This window comes from Electrona antarctica, assembly GCF_951216825.1.
Source record: "Electrona antarctica genome assembly, chromosome: 6".
Taxonomy (NCBI): Eukaryota; Metazoa; Chordata; class Actinopteri; order Myctophiformes; family Myctophidae; genus Electrona; species Electrona antarctica.
In genome coordinates this window covers 44,487,419-44,501,195 of record NC_136811.1, presented here as the reverse complement: position 1 = coordinate 44,501,195, position 13,777 = coordinate 44,487,419, and the positions used below count along the sequence as shown (strand labels likewise).

The window sequence follows — 13,777 nt, the reverse complement described above, 5'->3', positions numbered from 1 at the left end:
GTAGCCGAGGACGTCGCGGATAGAGCTGGGAAAACTCCATTTCAAGAGCCTGGAACACTCTATGGTGACAGTCTCCCCCCGGAAGAAGCTCTGGCCATTTAAGTGGCCATCAGCAATTTGCAGCATTACATCTTCAAAGAAAACAGCCTGTGCCACGCAGAAGTAGCCGCGGTGGCCGAACGGATAGCGGCGCGGTCTAGATACCGGAAGGTTCCCAGTTCGAACCAGCCGTCCGACACGTTAAAATTACCACCGCTGAAATGCCCTTGAACAAGGCATCAACCACTACGATGAAATGTGTTCTATGAGCAGGGCCTGGCTGGAAACAAGTTCTTGAGCTTAGCCCAGATACCCTGGGTAAATATAGATTTCATTTCATTCATTTCATTTCAAGTCCCAGAAGTTCAGCCCGGCCGTGCATGGCATGGGTAGCCGAGGACGTCGCGGATAGAGCTGGGAAAACTCCATTTCAAGAGCCTAGAACACTCCTCCGATAGGCTGTAGCACAGAACGACGCAGCAGCCCCATGTCCTGCAGGCAAACGGTAGGCAACCACCTAATTATTTTATTTAATTTTTCATACAAAAGATTTTTAGGCTTCTCTGAGTGCTGGTGCCTGGTGAACTGAACGGGGTCCATCAACTGAACAGCGTGGCAGGTTGCTGCAGGGGCATTTAACAACAGTCTGTGACTAATAGCACTGTTAGTCATCATCACGTTGTGTGAGCTAATGGATACTTACTATGAGGAATGATCTATGAGGATTTGTAGTACTGTACCCTAACCCGTGCTGTTTGCATTTTATTTCTGTTTAATGGTGCGTTCACATGGGCAGATGCAAAGATGAGTCTACCATTCATTGTCAATGTCAATTGTATTTGTAAGCCAGCGACATGAAGATGCAAAGATGCATCCGACGTTTGTAGCTGCTGTAAAATATACAAAGCCACAAATAAGGTGACTTCAGATACAAAGATAAAAAACGACAAATGCTGACAGCTGTCAATCTTTGCCTGTGTGAACGCAGCATAATAAAGTATTCAATCAAACAGTAACATAGCTATCTTTTGAAAGATGTCAGGTAAGAAGAAGCAGCAGAGAGATCTGCTGTCATTCTGGGCAGTGAAGGGTCAACGACCCCCTGCCAAGCTTGCCAGGTCAGAGGAGGAGGAGGAGGAGGCAGTGGAGGAGGAGGAGGAGGAGGCAGTGGAGGAGATGGTGGTTCTCTCTCAAAATGAGAGAGAGGAAAAAAGGGATGAGAGGGAGACTGAGACTCAAATGACACAGAAGAAGAGACAGATGTTTTAGAAGAATTAGTAGAAGAGGATGAGCCAGAATTAGTGGTTGAGGACACAGAGCCAACGGTGGAGATGAGGGTAGAAACAGGGGAAAAGCAGAGGGCTAAGAGTGGAGCAGCCACCTACAGGTGCACCTTTAAAAGGGAGTGGACAGCAGAATGGCCATTCATCACTCTAGGCACAACCAACTCCTACTATTGGTGCTCTATCTGCCGACATGAAAACAGCTGTGCCCATCAAGGGAAGGCAGATATCAGCAGACATATCAAAAGCAAAGCCCACCAAACAAAGACACAGGCAATCCAGTCAACATCTAGGATTGCACCATATTATGCCCCAGCCTCTGTTGGTGGCATGACAGCACAAGATGTCAAGGTACATGGAATTGGGGAGAGGGGGTAGGTTTAGGTTAGGTCAGGATTTAGAGGCGTTTTTAAAATCGGCCTCAGACGAGGAGAGCCGAGGTGAAGATGGCTGTGGCAATGGTCGAACACAACGTGCCGTTTGCAGTGGCAGATCACTTCAGTCCCTTGCTAAAGGAGTGCTTCAAAGATTCCCCTACAGCGCAGAACTACAAGTGTGCCCGCACAAAAACATCGTGCATAATCAATGAAGCAGTGGCCCCTCACTTTAGAAAGGAACTGGTGATGAAGATGAGGACAAATCCCTTCACCTTGATCACTGATGGATCAAATGATACAGGTCATCACACTTCCCAGTACCATTTTAGATGCATTATGATCTCACTCACTCACTCACTCTTTCTCTCTCTGTCTGATGTGTACCTTTAATCTTACATATGTGTACCATATCATTGCAGGAAGAGAGAAGATGAACCCACTCACTGTGCAGGTATATGACAGTGACACCAGTAGAGTGGTCCACCAGTTTCTGGACCCAACCAGCGGGCCAAGTTGCGGCACAGCAGAAGTAATCTACAAGAAGATGGATGAGGCCTTGAAAAAACACCATACCATGGAGAAACTGTGTGAGTCTCTCTGTTGACAATGCACCTGTCAATACAGGAGTCAGGAATAGCATCGCATCCAGAATTCTGAAAGAACATTCTAATATCTACATCCATGGGTGCCCCTGTCACATCGTCCACAACACTGCCAAACAGGCTGGCCAGAGCTTTTTGGAGGTTAGTTGAATCATTTATGCTTTCTATGACCTACCATATCTGTTATGCCCAACAGGTTGTGGTGTCATGAATCTATGACAAAAATATCATGTGACTATAAATGATCATGTATTGCAGGTTTGTGGATTTGATCCAGAGGATCTGACTGTGGATGTGGGACTCTGGTTTAAGGGAAGCACCAATCGTAAAGGTTACCTGACAGGTATGTGCAGTCCCAATTTCTCCCAATGTAGTACAAATTAAATGCAGAAGAGTTTGATCAAATTGAAATTAATTTGTTCCGTTCTTGTCAGAGTTCTGTGAGCTCCATGAGAGTGACTATATGGAGATACTCATGCACGTTTCCATTCGATGGTTGAGCCTGGAGAAGTGTTTGACTCGTATCCTGCAGCAATATGGGCCATTGACCAGCTACTTCAAGTCGTCAAGTAGGCATCATATTTCAATGATCCAAATGCACAATTATTATAACAGACTTAAAAGTATGTAGTATGTTTTTTTTTTGTCTTTTTTTTTTCACAGATGACAAACAACCAAGGTTCAGGAGGCTGTTGGCAGCATTCTCCAGCCGGATACGCTTCTATCAAGCGTATCCAGTCTTCTCCACCTTCAACCTCCTCCTCCAGAGAGAGAAGTCATCAATCTTCCTTCTACATGAAGAGGTAAATTGGGAATGTTGGGATACAGTATGCTATGGAATGTTTGTTTCTTTTTTCATTAGCACTAAATGAATGAAAATCTTTTCTGCATTTTTTTTAGATGAGGAGTTTCATCCGCATGCTGCTCTCAAAGTTTCTGAAGCCTGCAGTACTGCAGAACCGGAACTTGCATGAGATCCTCTTTCAGGAGCCATCAAACCAACTACCAGGTCATTCTCCAAGTTTCACATCAGCAGATGCACATACACTATCCACTCACTGATCTCACACAACAGATTGTGTTTGTTAGAGGGCTGCAGAGGTTATGAGTTTTTAATTTGCTAATGTCATCTCATCACACACAGGCCCACAATGGAAACAAGCCCCCAGGACGTTATCCTTTTAGCCTAAATGTGTGACTATATACCTTGTGCTGTTTTCATTTCTAATAAAGTATGCAATCACTGATGTGATGGAGATATTTAAAGGGGTGATGTCAAGTTTGCTATTGTGGTTGTTGATGGTTGCCAAAGTGACTCAACACCGGTCTCATACTGACATGTTGGGAATGAGAATATATTGCATCAATCTTTCTCCAGTATCACATACAGCACCTTAATGACCTCTGAAGTTGTTGATTTATTGTCTCCCCCCTAGGAGAAAAGCTGGAGATCGGCTTTACAACTAGAGCTACACTCAACCGGTTCCTTGGTGGTGGAGATTTCAGCACAGCAAGTGCAGGTTTTCCAGCAGGCAGCAGTGGCGTTCCTGGAGAGGGCTGTGGAGTATGCCCTGCAGAAACTCCCAATGAAAGAGCCCCTCATTAAACACGCCATGTTTCTGGATGCCCAGCAGAGGGTAGAGTGTGGAGTGGAAGATGCTGTGTACTTTGTCAACAGGTTAGTTGGGGATGTAAAGTACATTTTATCAAATCATAACAGATGTTAACTCAATATGCTTTACAAGTAGAGCAGCTTTAAGACCTGGCTCTTGTCACATTTTCTTAATAGTTTGAAAGTCTGATAACCAGTGACCACACCTGAAAAATAACCCCTGTTTCAGCTACATTACTTTACCAGATCAGTGCATATTGTGTTCTTTTTAGGTTTCCTGAACTTCTCCCATACAGCGGGCCTGAAGAGCGTGACAAACTGAGTGAGGAGTTTCTGGACTACCAGACCATGGACATTGCCATGCCCGAGAACCCAGCCACGTTCGACTGTGAGAGCTTTTGGGGGAACATGGCATCAATGAAGAATAAGGTAAGAATTATTCTGCACCCTTGGGAATACCCATTGACGTAATCAACTTGATACTATACAAAAGTACTTGAGAGTAATTAGGCTTCCTTTGTACATTTTTCAAAGGTGACCGGTATGAGCAGATTTGGGAGGCTTTCTCGTATCGCCAAGTTGGTGTTGGTCCTTCCACATTCAAATGCTGATGCGGAACGTGTGTTCTCTGTGGTGGGACTGAATAAAACCAAGACCCGAAACAGTCTGGCTCTTGAGGGGACACTGTCATCAATCATGACTGTGAAGATGGCGAACCTTGAGCCACAGTGTTACAAGTGGGAGCCCCCTCTCTCTGTCATCAAGGCATCAAATCAGCCACAAACGCCTACAACATGAGACATGAAACTTAGAAGTGTGTTTCTTTCCTGCTTTGATGCAGACATGACAGACAGTTGACCAATGGTGGCATGTTGACAGACATACTGTATAACTTGTATCCTGTTTTCTGAAGGACCCAAAAATGTATTTGGCCGCTAACCCCCTTTTGAAAATGTGTTGTTCCAGGAACCCCCTCAAGTACTTTCCCTGTGAAAGAATATGTTCAAAGATTTGCACACATTTGTAGTGCGGCCGTGCTATGAGCTTGCATTGCATCGAATGGTTAATGTGGTTAAACGCTAAATTGACACAGATGTTTTTTACACTTTATTTTTTTGTTGCAGGCTGCTATTTAAAGCTGCTATATTTTTTATAAATGTATTTATTTGTAAAAACAAAAGTACAATCTTTTTCATTTCTACTTTAAGCATGAGGAGGCTGTCAGTGCAGGGAGAGCAGGGGGCATGGAGGTGAAGACATCAGTGTTAAGGTTAAATATCAACGTTAAAACGGGCCAAATCGACATTAAAAAAGGCCACATATTTGTGTGAACGCATTGAGACACTAGAGTCTCACTCTTGACATTTTCTAAAACTTGGCAGCCGTGCCAGGGTGCCGGCCTGTACTGTGCCCTCTACTGTACTGTACTGGCACACCCGAAATCACTATATATATATATATATATATATATACCTGAGTTGTGTGTTTGTGTGTGTGTTAGGTTGCACACAGGTGGTGAAAAACAACCATGCTGTTTTCGTGCACCACTCAAATATATACACAGAAATAAAAGACATACTAGTGAGTAATGGTACATGTAACACAGCTTTGACCTAAGCAAATACAGTATAGTAGGCTATATCATACCTTTGACAATGAAATGAAATGAAATCTATATTTACCCAGGGTATCTGGGCTAAGCTCAAGAACTTGTTTCCAGCCAGGCCCTGCTCATAGAACACATTTCATCGTAGTGGTTCAATGCCTTGTTCAAGGGCACTTCAGCGGTGGTAATTTTTAACCGTGTCGGACGGCTGATTCGAACCAGGAACCTTCCGGTATCAAGACCGCGCCGCTATCCGTTCGGCCACCGCTGCCACACCGCTGCCACATGCAGGGTGCTTTGTCAGCAGATACAATCAGCAGATACAACAAATAATAATTTAGCAGAACTGCAAGCATATGAAAAAATACAATAATGTTATTTTTTTCATATAGTGCTTGAAATTAACATTTTTACCTGGTAGCACCAGTGCTACCAGGTAAAAATGTAGGAGCACCCATAGATATATATAAACTATCTATGGGAGCACCCACCAAAATGTAAGAAGCACCAATATGTTTCTTTTGAGTCTGCCTATTTCCACTAAGGCAAAAGTAAGGACGCAAATTGTGATTGGCCAGAATGAGATGATGTATATCCAAGAGGAGAATTAGCAAGAGAGGCCAACTTTGCTTACTTCCTGTATCTGCGTGAGGTGGGCGGTAACATTATTAGGAGACAGGAAGAATGTTGGAGTCGATTCATTTCCAATGGGAGAGTGAACGTGAACACAGCTTCTGAACCATTCCTTAACTCCATGGTCACTGAACTAAATACTGGACCAAATCATCTCAAGGCACACAATATTTACAAGATATTCATAGTAAAATGGCTTCTTTTAGCGAGACAAACCAGGAGAAAATCTACTTTGTTAATGACATTTCTTTATCCCAGCAACAAACTCTCGCGAGATTTGAGATGAGTCCGGAAGCCTCTCTCTGTTCATCTGCAATTTCACGGACAACACATAGGGGGCTCTGACCCCATATTTAAGATGATAATATGTGAATATTATAATGTGAAATGAATGGACATATTTAAAACGATTAGAAATGATCCTTATGTGCCCAAATTAGAGCTGGCATACTTGGTCTGCATATTGAGACAGGCAGATATGTAGGCACGGTTGAGGAGGATAGATTATGTAGTCTGTGTGATCTAAAGGACATTTTTATTGTCCATTCTACAACTCTATTAGGGAGAGACTTTTTAATGAGATAGATCCAAATCATGAATTTATATGGTTGGAGGACTTCGAGAAACTAAAACGACTATTTCAAAAGTACAGTGTCAGTTGTTTTCAATGTACTTTGTTAAATGACTTGTCAGTGTTGTTGTCTTCTTCTTCTATCGGGTTTCATGGCGGTCGGCAAACCTAAATGGTGCATTACCGCCACCTACTAGACTGAGTGTGGAAACAGTGTTGTTGTCAGGGGGGGAGGGTGGAGATGGAGGTCGGGGAGAAGCAAACCACGCCTACTATATTTAGGAGACCATTTGTAGGCTTTGTGTACCATTTCGCCTCTAGTGGCTCCAATGAAGTTGGCCCATCTTCATACATAAACCATCTTTGTGTATATGACGTATGATGATAAGAGTGCCCCCCACACACGTGTGGTTTTTTTTAAATTAATAAAAACAACAATATAACATGAAATAGTGAAAGTAGCCTTACAAAGCATGCAATTATTATTGTACTGAGTGTGAGGGTGCTTGAGTCTGTGTGTGTCCGGTCAGTTGGCCTCAAACCTTTTCATGTCAAGGAGCAAGGACCCCAAATTGTTATTAGCCCACAGACCCCCATTTGAAAATATATGCCAGGGCTCTAGCAGTGATTCTCATCATTTTAATTACAAGGACACCCAGTTTGACATGCATTAGGCTACTGACCCCCATTTAATGCCATTTATATAAGGGACCTCAATTTATTATTTTTTATTTATATTGTAAAATCAATGTCAACTTAACTCCGCCCAATAATACCGGTAGGTTCACATATTTGACACAGCTGACTGGGGAGGTTTTGAACCAATAAAAAACTTTAGATGTAAATGTTGAACCATACAGTGACAAAGGTGGTTTTCAGTTGATGTTTGCTTGCGACTTGCGAGAAATGTGCAGATTTGTAGAATAAGCAATTTGTGGTCTTAGACTACCATCTAGTAATAATAATAATAAAGCAGATCTACACGTGGTTTGGTTGGATCTTGCAAATGCCTATGGGTCGGTTCCCCACCAACTCATCAGCTTTGCACTCAACTTCTTCCATATTCCACCCTGCATGCAGAGCCTTGTAGTGAACTACTTTAACAACTTCCAAGTCTGCTACACAACTCAGGAGGTCTCAACTGGTTGGCACCAGCTAGAGAAGGGGATAGCAATGGGTTGCTCCATTTCTCCAATCCTCTTCACAATAGCCTTTGAGATCATCCTGATTGGTGGAAGACAGATGGTCCGAGGAGTCAGATCCCAATCAGGTCAGCGACTCCTGGCCCTACGGAGCTACATGGATGACGTCACCACCCTCCTCCAGACAGCAGTGTGTACCTCCAGACTCCTAAGACTTGGGGAGCTTCTAACATGGGCCCGGATGAAAATAAAACCTACCAAGTCACGCAGCCTCTCCATCCGGAAAGGAGTCAGGAATGACAACATCTCATTCTCAGTGGATGGTGAGGAAATCCCACGTGTGGTTGATGAACCTGTTCGGAGCCTTGGAAGGCTTTACACTGCCGACCTGTCTGACAAGCACATGGCTGCCTCAGTCACATCTCAGCTCTTGGACGGCCTGAACAAAATTGACCAAAGCTTTCTCCCAGGGAAACTCAAGGTCTGGTGTTACCAGTTCACCCTATTCTATCGTTTGATGTGGCCCCTAAAGTTGTGTGATATCACCTCCACAACTGTCCTCAAGATGGATTCAAAAGCCAACAATTACATCCGTAAGTGGCTGGGCCTTCCCAGATGTCTTTCCAACACAGCTCTGTTTGGAAGAACCACACTGAAGCTGCCACTGAAATCCATCAGCCTGGGCTACAAACAGGAGAAGGTGAGGCTTGTGTTCGAGCTGAGAGACTCACCTGATCCAACTGTCCGCAACGCCAAGGCCCAAGTCCGCACAGGACGTAAATGGAATGCTATGCAGACAGTAGACCAGGCCATCGTCCGACTGAAACACCAGGAAATGGTAGGACAAGTGCAGTCTGGCAGGGCTGGTTTTGGCTGGGGAACAGCACCCACAAAGTGGTCCAAAGCCTCAAAGAAGGAAAGGAAAGACCTTGTGGTTTCAGAAGTGGTGAAAATGGAAGAGGAGAGCTATGTGATCAAGGCTGTGGGCCAACAGCAACAAGGGAGATGGACCAATTGGGAGGCCGTAGTCAACAGGGTCATTACATGGGCAGACATGTGGAGAATGCCCCAAGCGAGGCTGAGTTTCCTCATCAGGGCCACATACGACACCCTTCCCAGTCCCTGGAATCTGCATGTGTGGTACGGGACAGAGGTGACCTGCAAGCTCTGTGACTCCCAGAACGCAAGCTTGCATCACATCCTTTCTGGCTGTAAAGTGGCTTTGACGCAGGGCCGATATGGATGGCGCCACGATCGCGTTCTGCGGAAACTGGCTGAAATCCTGGAAGTACGCAGAATGGAAGCAAATGGCGCCAGTTCAAGAACAGCAGAGCGGTCGATCCAGTTTGTCAAGCAAGGGGGCAAGCCGCAGAGCATCACCAAGAGCCCACAGTCCCTCCTGTCAGCTGGAAGCGAGTGGAACATGAGGGCTGACCTAGACCGGCAGTTGAAGTTCCCGCAAGAGATCACCACAACCTCTCTACGACCAGACATCGTGTTGTGGTCCACCTCTACTAAGACAGTCATCATGGTAGAGCTGACAGTTCCTTGGGAGGAGGGAATGGAGGCTGCCTTTGAGAGAAAGAGGGACAAATATTCAGAGCTGGCAAGTGAGTGCTCACAAGCAGGGTGGAGAGCCTTCACATACCCAGTGGAAGTCGGGTGTAGAGGCTACACTGGAGCATCCACCCAGCGGCTACTAAAGTCCCTTGGGATCAAAGGCTCCAAGCTTAAGAATGCCCTCAAAGTCCTGGCAGAGGAGGCAGAACAAGGAAGCTTCTGGTTGTGGCTCAGGAGAAATGACAAATCGTGGGGAAAACAAGGAGCTTAGACAGGGGGCAGTAGGGAACCTTTCCTGCTACTATATTCCACCACCCTGAGATGCTGTGGTATGCGGTCAGCCCACGCCTGACTCAGGGAGATGGACGTCCCTGCCATGCATAGTCCCTTGGGACTCATTCCACAACCACAAAAGCAATAACACAGGGGACAGAGTGTGGGGAGAACAAGGATCCTTCCGCTGGCTGCAGGGGGCGGCAGGGAGACGTCCCTGTCGCTGCTCCACCACCCAGAGATGTTCCGGGATTAAAGGAGCGAAACATCTGTGAAGGGTGGCTCCCGGCTGATGACCCTGCAGCCAGCACCATGGCACCGTCGGAGGTGCGTCAGGCAGAAATGCCCAGCAAGTATTATCACTTGTGCTTACATCTATAATAATAAAACTTTATTTTTATAGCACCTTTCATGACATGAAATGCAGCTCAAAGTGCTTTACACAAAAAAGAAAAGAAAGGCAGGATCAATTGTGTAACAACCGTTTGTGAAATTAGTGCTGTAGGCTACATATTTATTACCAGTTATATTCAAATGTATATACATGAATTAATACATTAATGTTAATAATTCATTTAAAAACATACATTGAGTCATCAGTGCCTATACCCGAGGCAGGGTTGGCGAAAGGGCCTTTCTGTGTGGAGTTTGCATTTTCTCCCCGTGTCCCCTAGGGTAGGTACCCTCACAAAAAACATGCAGTAATCCTGGTCTCTAAAACGACCTCCCCCTGGCCAGCCGGGGCACCTGATGGGGGAAGGGAACTGGTCAGAATAACATGTTCCTTCTGCGCGCTACGTCCGGCCGGGGAAACTTCCCCGTCAGGTGAAAAGAAGCAGCTTGGATTCCTCATGCATAGAAGGGGGCATGAGGTCAGTCCACTGCCCTCCCAGGTTGGCAGAGGAAGTGTAGTGCCCAGGATTGCATTAGATATGACACTGGGCGAGAAAATGGGTTGCAAAATCGTGGGATAAAAAAAATAAAAATAATACATTGATGCAAAGAAATCCAATGCCCCTACAGTATAACAGCGTGTAATATTGCAATCACTTACAATATTGTTGACAACATTATATCGGCAATCGGCATGCAACGCAATTCATATTCACTGCAATGACATCTACCGGTCAAAGAATGCAGATAAATGTGTCACTGTCAACAGTACTGTAATCAGTAACAATACCGACAAAAAGAGCATGCTATTTTACGTGTGTGTGTCCATCCATCCACCCATCCATCTAACTAGAGTCTGTGAGTTCCAATATTTGTCTTGCACAGAAATATTACAGCCAATAAGCGTTGAAGGGAAAACAGCATATTATCCACAATGCACATTATGCACATATACAAGCTACATAATTTAACTTTAACATAATTTAACTTTTATTAAAAGTAATTCCTCTTAAATTCAGCACAACACATCACTCATTTCTGAAGATTTGAAATGCGTTTCTATGGCACTGTTCTGCTCAACAAGTTTGTAAAACATTCTCACAGAAAACAACGATGAGCCGTTCTTCAAGCGGCATGCTTCCTGGTCCACATGATGTCTCAGTGTTCACTCGTTATTAAATGGTTGCTCTGTTTCAGTCCCGCTGCCGTTTCAGCTAAAGACAAAATTAACTGAAGCTGCTCATTCAGTGGCGGGGCATCAGCCTCATTCCTGATCGTCCAATCAAATTCCACGTTGCTGTCCAAGCCGCATTCAGACTCCGCATCGTCTATCCCTGCAGAAAAAGGACATGTAAAGCTTTATGCTTAAGTTGTACAACATACCGATGTCCTGTGCCAAAAATAGCAGATCTACAAGCTCACAACGCACAGCATTGCAGTGGTTGTTAGGAGGTCAAACATGCAGCCTTTGCATTATAGCAGTCTCTCCAAACACTAAATCCACACTAAACATTAAACTATTCTGGGAAAAACATTCACGAAACTTAGCTGATCTAGATGCTCAAAACGCATCGTAATCAGCTATTTTTGTCAGATTTAGTACCAGCAGACCTAGTATAGAGCCATGGGGGACCCAGCCAACTAAGTATATTTTAGGTGCTTAGGCCATGACAGGGCTTCTTGTATAAACGTAACTTTGCAGATATTCTACAAACCAGCAGTGAAGACCCAGCCACGATCCGCCCTGGTCTCTTGTGAGGCGTGCACTCGGACACAGCGGGTCTGACTCGGGTACTCCCTCCAGAACCACTGCACATCTGACAGGCGCCGAGCATCGCTGATCATCTGGGAGGGATGGAGTCATGGAAGTCAGTGTAATGTAAGAACTGCTGTGGAACTGTTACAACGTCTCCTGACGCATCACATGCATTGTTGCTACGGAGGAGGACTGGATAGTGATGAGAATAATAACGTAAAATGTTTAATTCTTGTGTGTGTGTGTGTGTGTGTGTGTGTGTGTGTGTGTGTGTGTGTGTGTGTGGTGTGTGGTGTGTGGTGTGTGGTGTGTGGTGTGTGTGTGTGTGTGTGTGTGTGTGTGTGCTGTTACCCAGACAGGCTGTTGGGCACCTCTAGTGGCCAGTCTGCAGAAGAATCCAGGGTCCTTTTCTCTCTGTCTCTCTCCCCATTGTATCATATCGGCTCTGTACTTCTCTTTATACTCACTTGCTCCCAGTAGCTCCCCAAAGTCTAGACTGTGTTCCTACACATGATCAGACAGTGGCCACATGTTAAGCATCATAAACATTTCACTTCAATGAAATAAAAAAGGAGGAGAGACAGACAGTAGGAACGTTGAGATGGAGTCATGGAGACAGTGTAGGTAGGTGATGGGATTTGATCTCATGGCAGAAGTGGGTAAATATCAGGGTACAGTATTCTATATTTGACAGGTTACAAACATGATCATTTATATACACACACACACACACACACCTAAATACACTCATATATTCCATTTCAGAATCCTTTATCCAGGGTGGGACGTGCGAGTTTGAGTTAGCTCTGGTTGAGCGTGGGTGGTTCATATTTCTAGCTATACGGTTACGGTGTATCAGCTGCGGTATGTTGAATCATGAGCAAACAGACATACCATGCATGATTTTTGAAAACCCCTTCAACTCACCAGTGCAAGAATCTGAATCCCCTCCCCCCACCCCTTTTTCCCCTCACTGTATAGGTTTCTTTCCCCTTTTTACCTCCTTTAGGACGAATTCCTGTTCTGTTCTTTGGCTATATAGAAGTGTCTATTTGTACGTCTGCAAACTTAATAAATATTTCAATCAATCAAAAAGTATGTTGAATCACGAGCAAACAGACATACCATGCAACATTTTTGAAAACCCATTCAACTCACCAGTGCATACTGCTGCTTCAAAGGACCAGAAAGACGCAGGATGCAGCATGCATCAGGACCAAGTCTGAAAGAGACACCGTTCATCGATCAATGCACACAAACTAAATTAAATGACACATAACATCTAAATCAATGAATGTACACAAACACAACAGAACTATATGGACAGCGTGTTGAACTCACACAGTACTGTCAACTTATTACCGTTTATGAATTAAATCAGTCACGTAATCTTTCCCGGATTTTCGCTTCCCACTGAACACCAGAATGAGTTTTGGTTCTTCTACTGTCTCCATTATGTCAGTCCCCACAAAATAATTGTCTACATGAACCTCTAGTCTTTGTAGCAGCCTGTTGTTGTTTACCTCACAATCACGCCACTGAGGCCAATGCCGGTACTACCGTAATGCAACACCTATAAACGGGTGGTAGAAAAATGCTTGGTTATTTTTACTTAATGTGGGCACATACATAATGAATCATGAATGTACACATGAACAATTTGCCATCTTGTCCGCATTGGAACGGCACAAGTTTATTATGCATATTAACCTGTAAAAATGTGTCAATGAATGAATGCGTCACTGACTGCCTGCACATCTAATCTAAAGATTATGGTAACACCAGATGGACACGTCATCGTCACATTTTAGGCTCTACCATCGGGGTGAAATAATGGGGGTCATGTTACGTTTAAAACAGGGCTTAGAAATGAAAATTAAACGACATTTGCTTACCAATATCACAATAGACGCAATGTTAATTTTAAACA

General features: G+C 44.4%; 1 protein-coding gene across 1 annotated transcript; it reads right to left on the bottom strand.

The window, feature by feature from the left end:
* Positions 1-10,219: 10,219 nt before the first annotated feature.
* pmvk (phosphomevalonate kinase) lies at positions 10,220-13,376 on the bottom strand. The gene is made up of 5 exons (XM_079503380.1): positions 13,210-13,376; positions 13,006-13,069; positions 12,199-12,351; positions 11,807-11,936; positions 10,220-11,425 (listed from the first exon to the last, which is right to left on the bottom strand). Exons 1-5 carry the CDS (start codon positions 13,299-13,301, stop codon positions 11,250-11,252), a joined length of 615 nt encoding a protein of 204 aa, XP_079359506.1. The 5' UTR covers positions 13,302-13,376; the 3' UTR covers positions 10,220-11,249.
* Between the last annotated feature and the right edge of the window lie 401 nt (positions 13,377-13,777).

Excerpts from the sequence above, each read along its gene's own strand:
- pmvk (XM_079503380.1), bottom strand. The coding sequence starts at position 13,301 with ATGGAGACAGTAGAAGAACCAAAACTCATTCTGGTGTTCAGTGGGAAG. Across the intron at positions 11,937-12,198 it reads GTGCCCAACAGCCTGTCTGG|ATGATCAGCGATGCTCGGCG; the intron begins GTAACAGCACAC and ends CATCCCTCCCAG. Across the intron at positions 11,426-11,806 it reads TGGCTGGGTCTTCACTGCTG|GGATAGACGATGCGGAGTCT; the intron begins GTTTGTAGAATA and ends CTTTTTCTGCAG.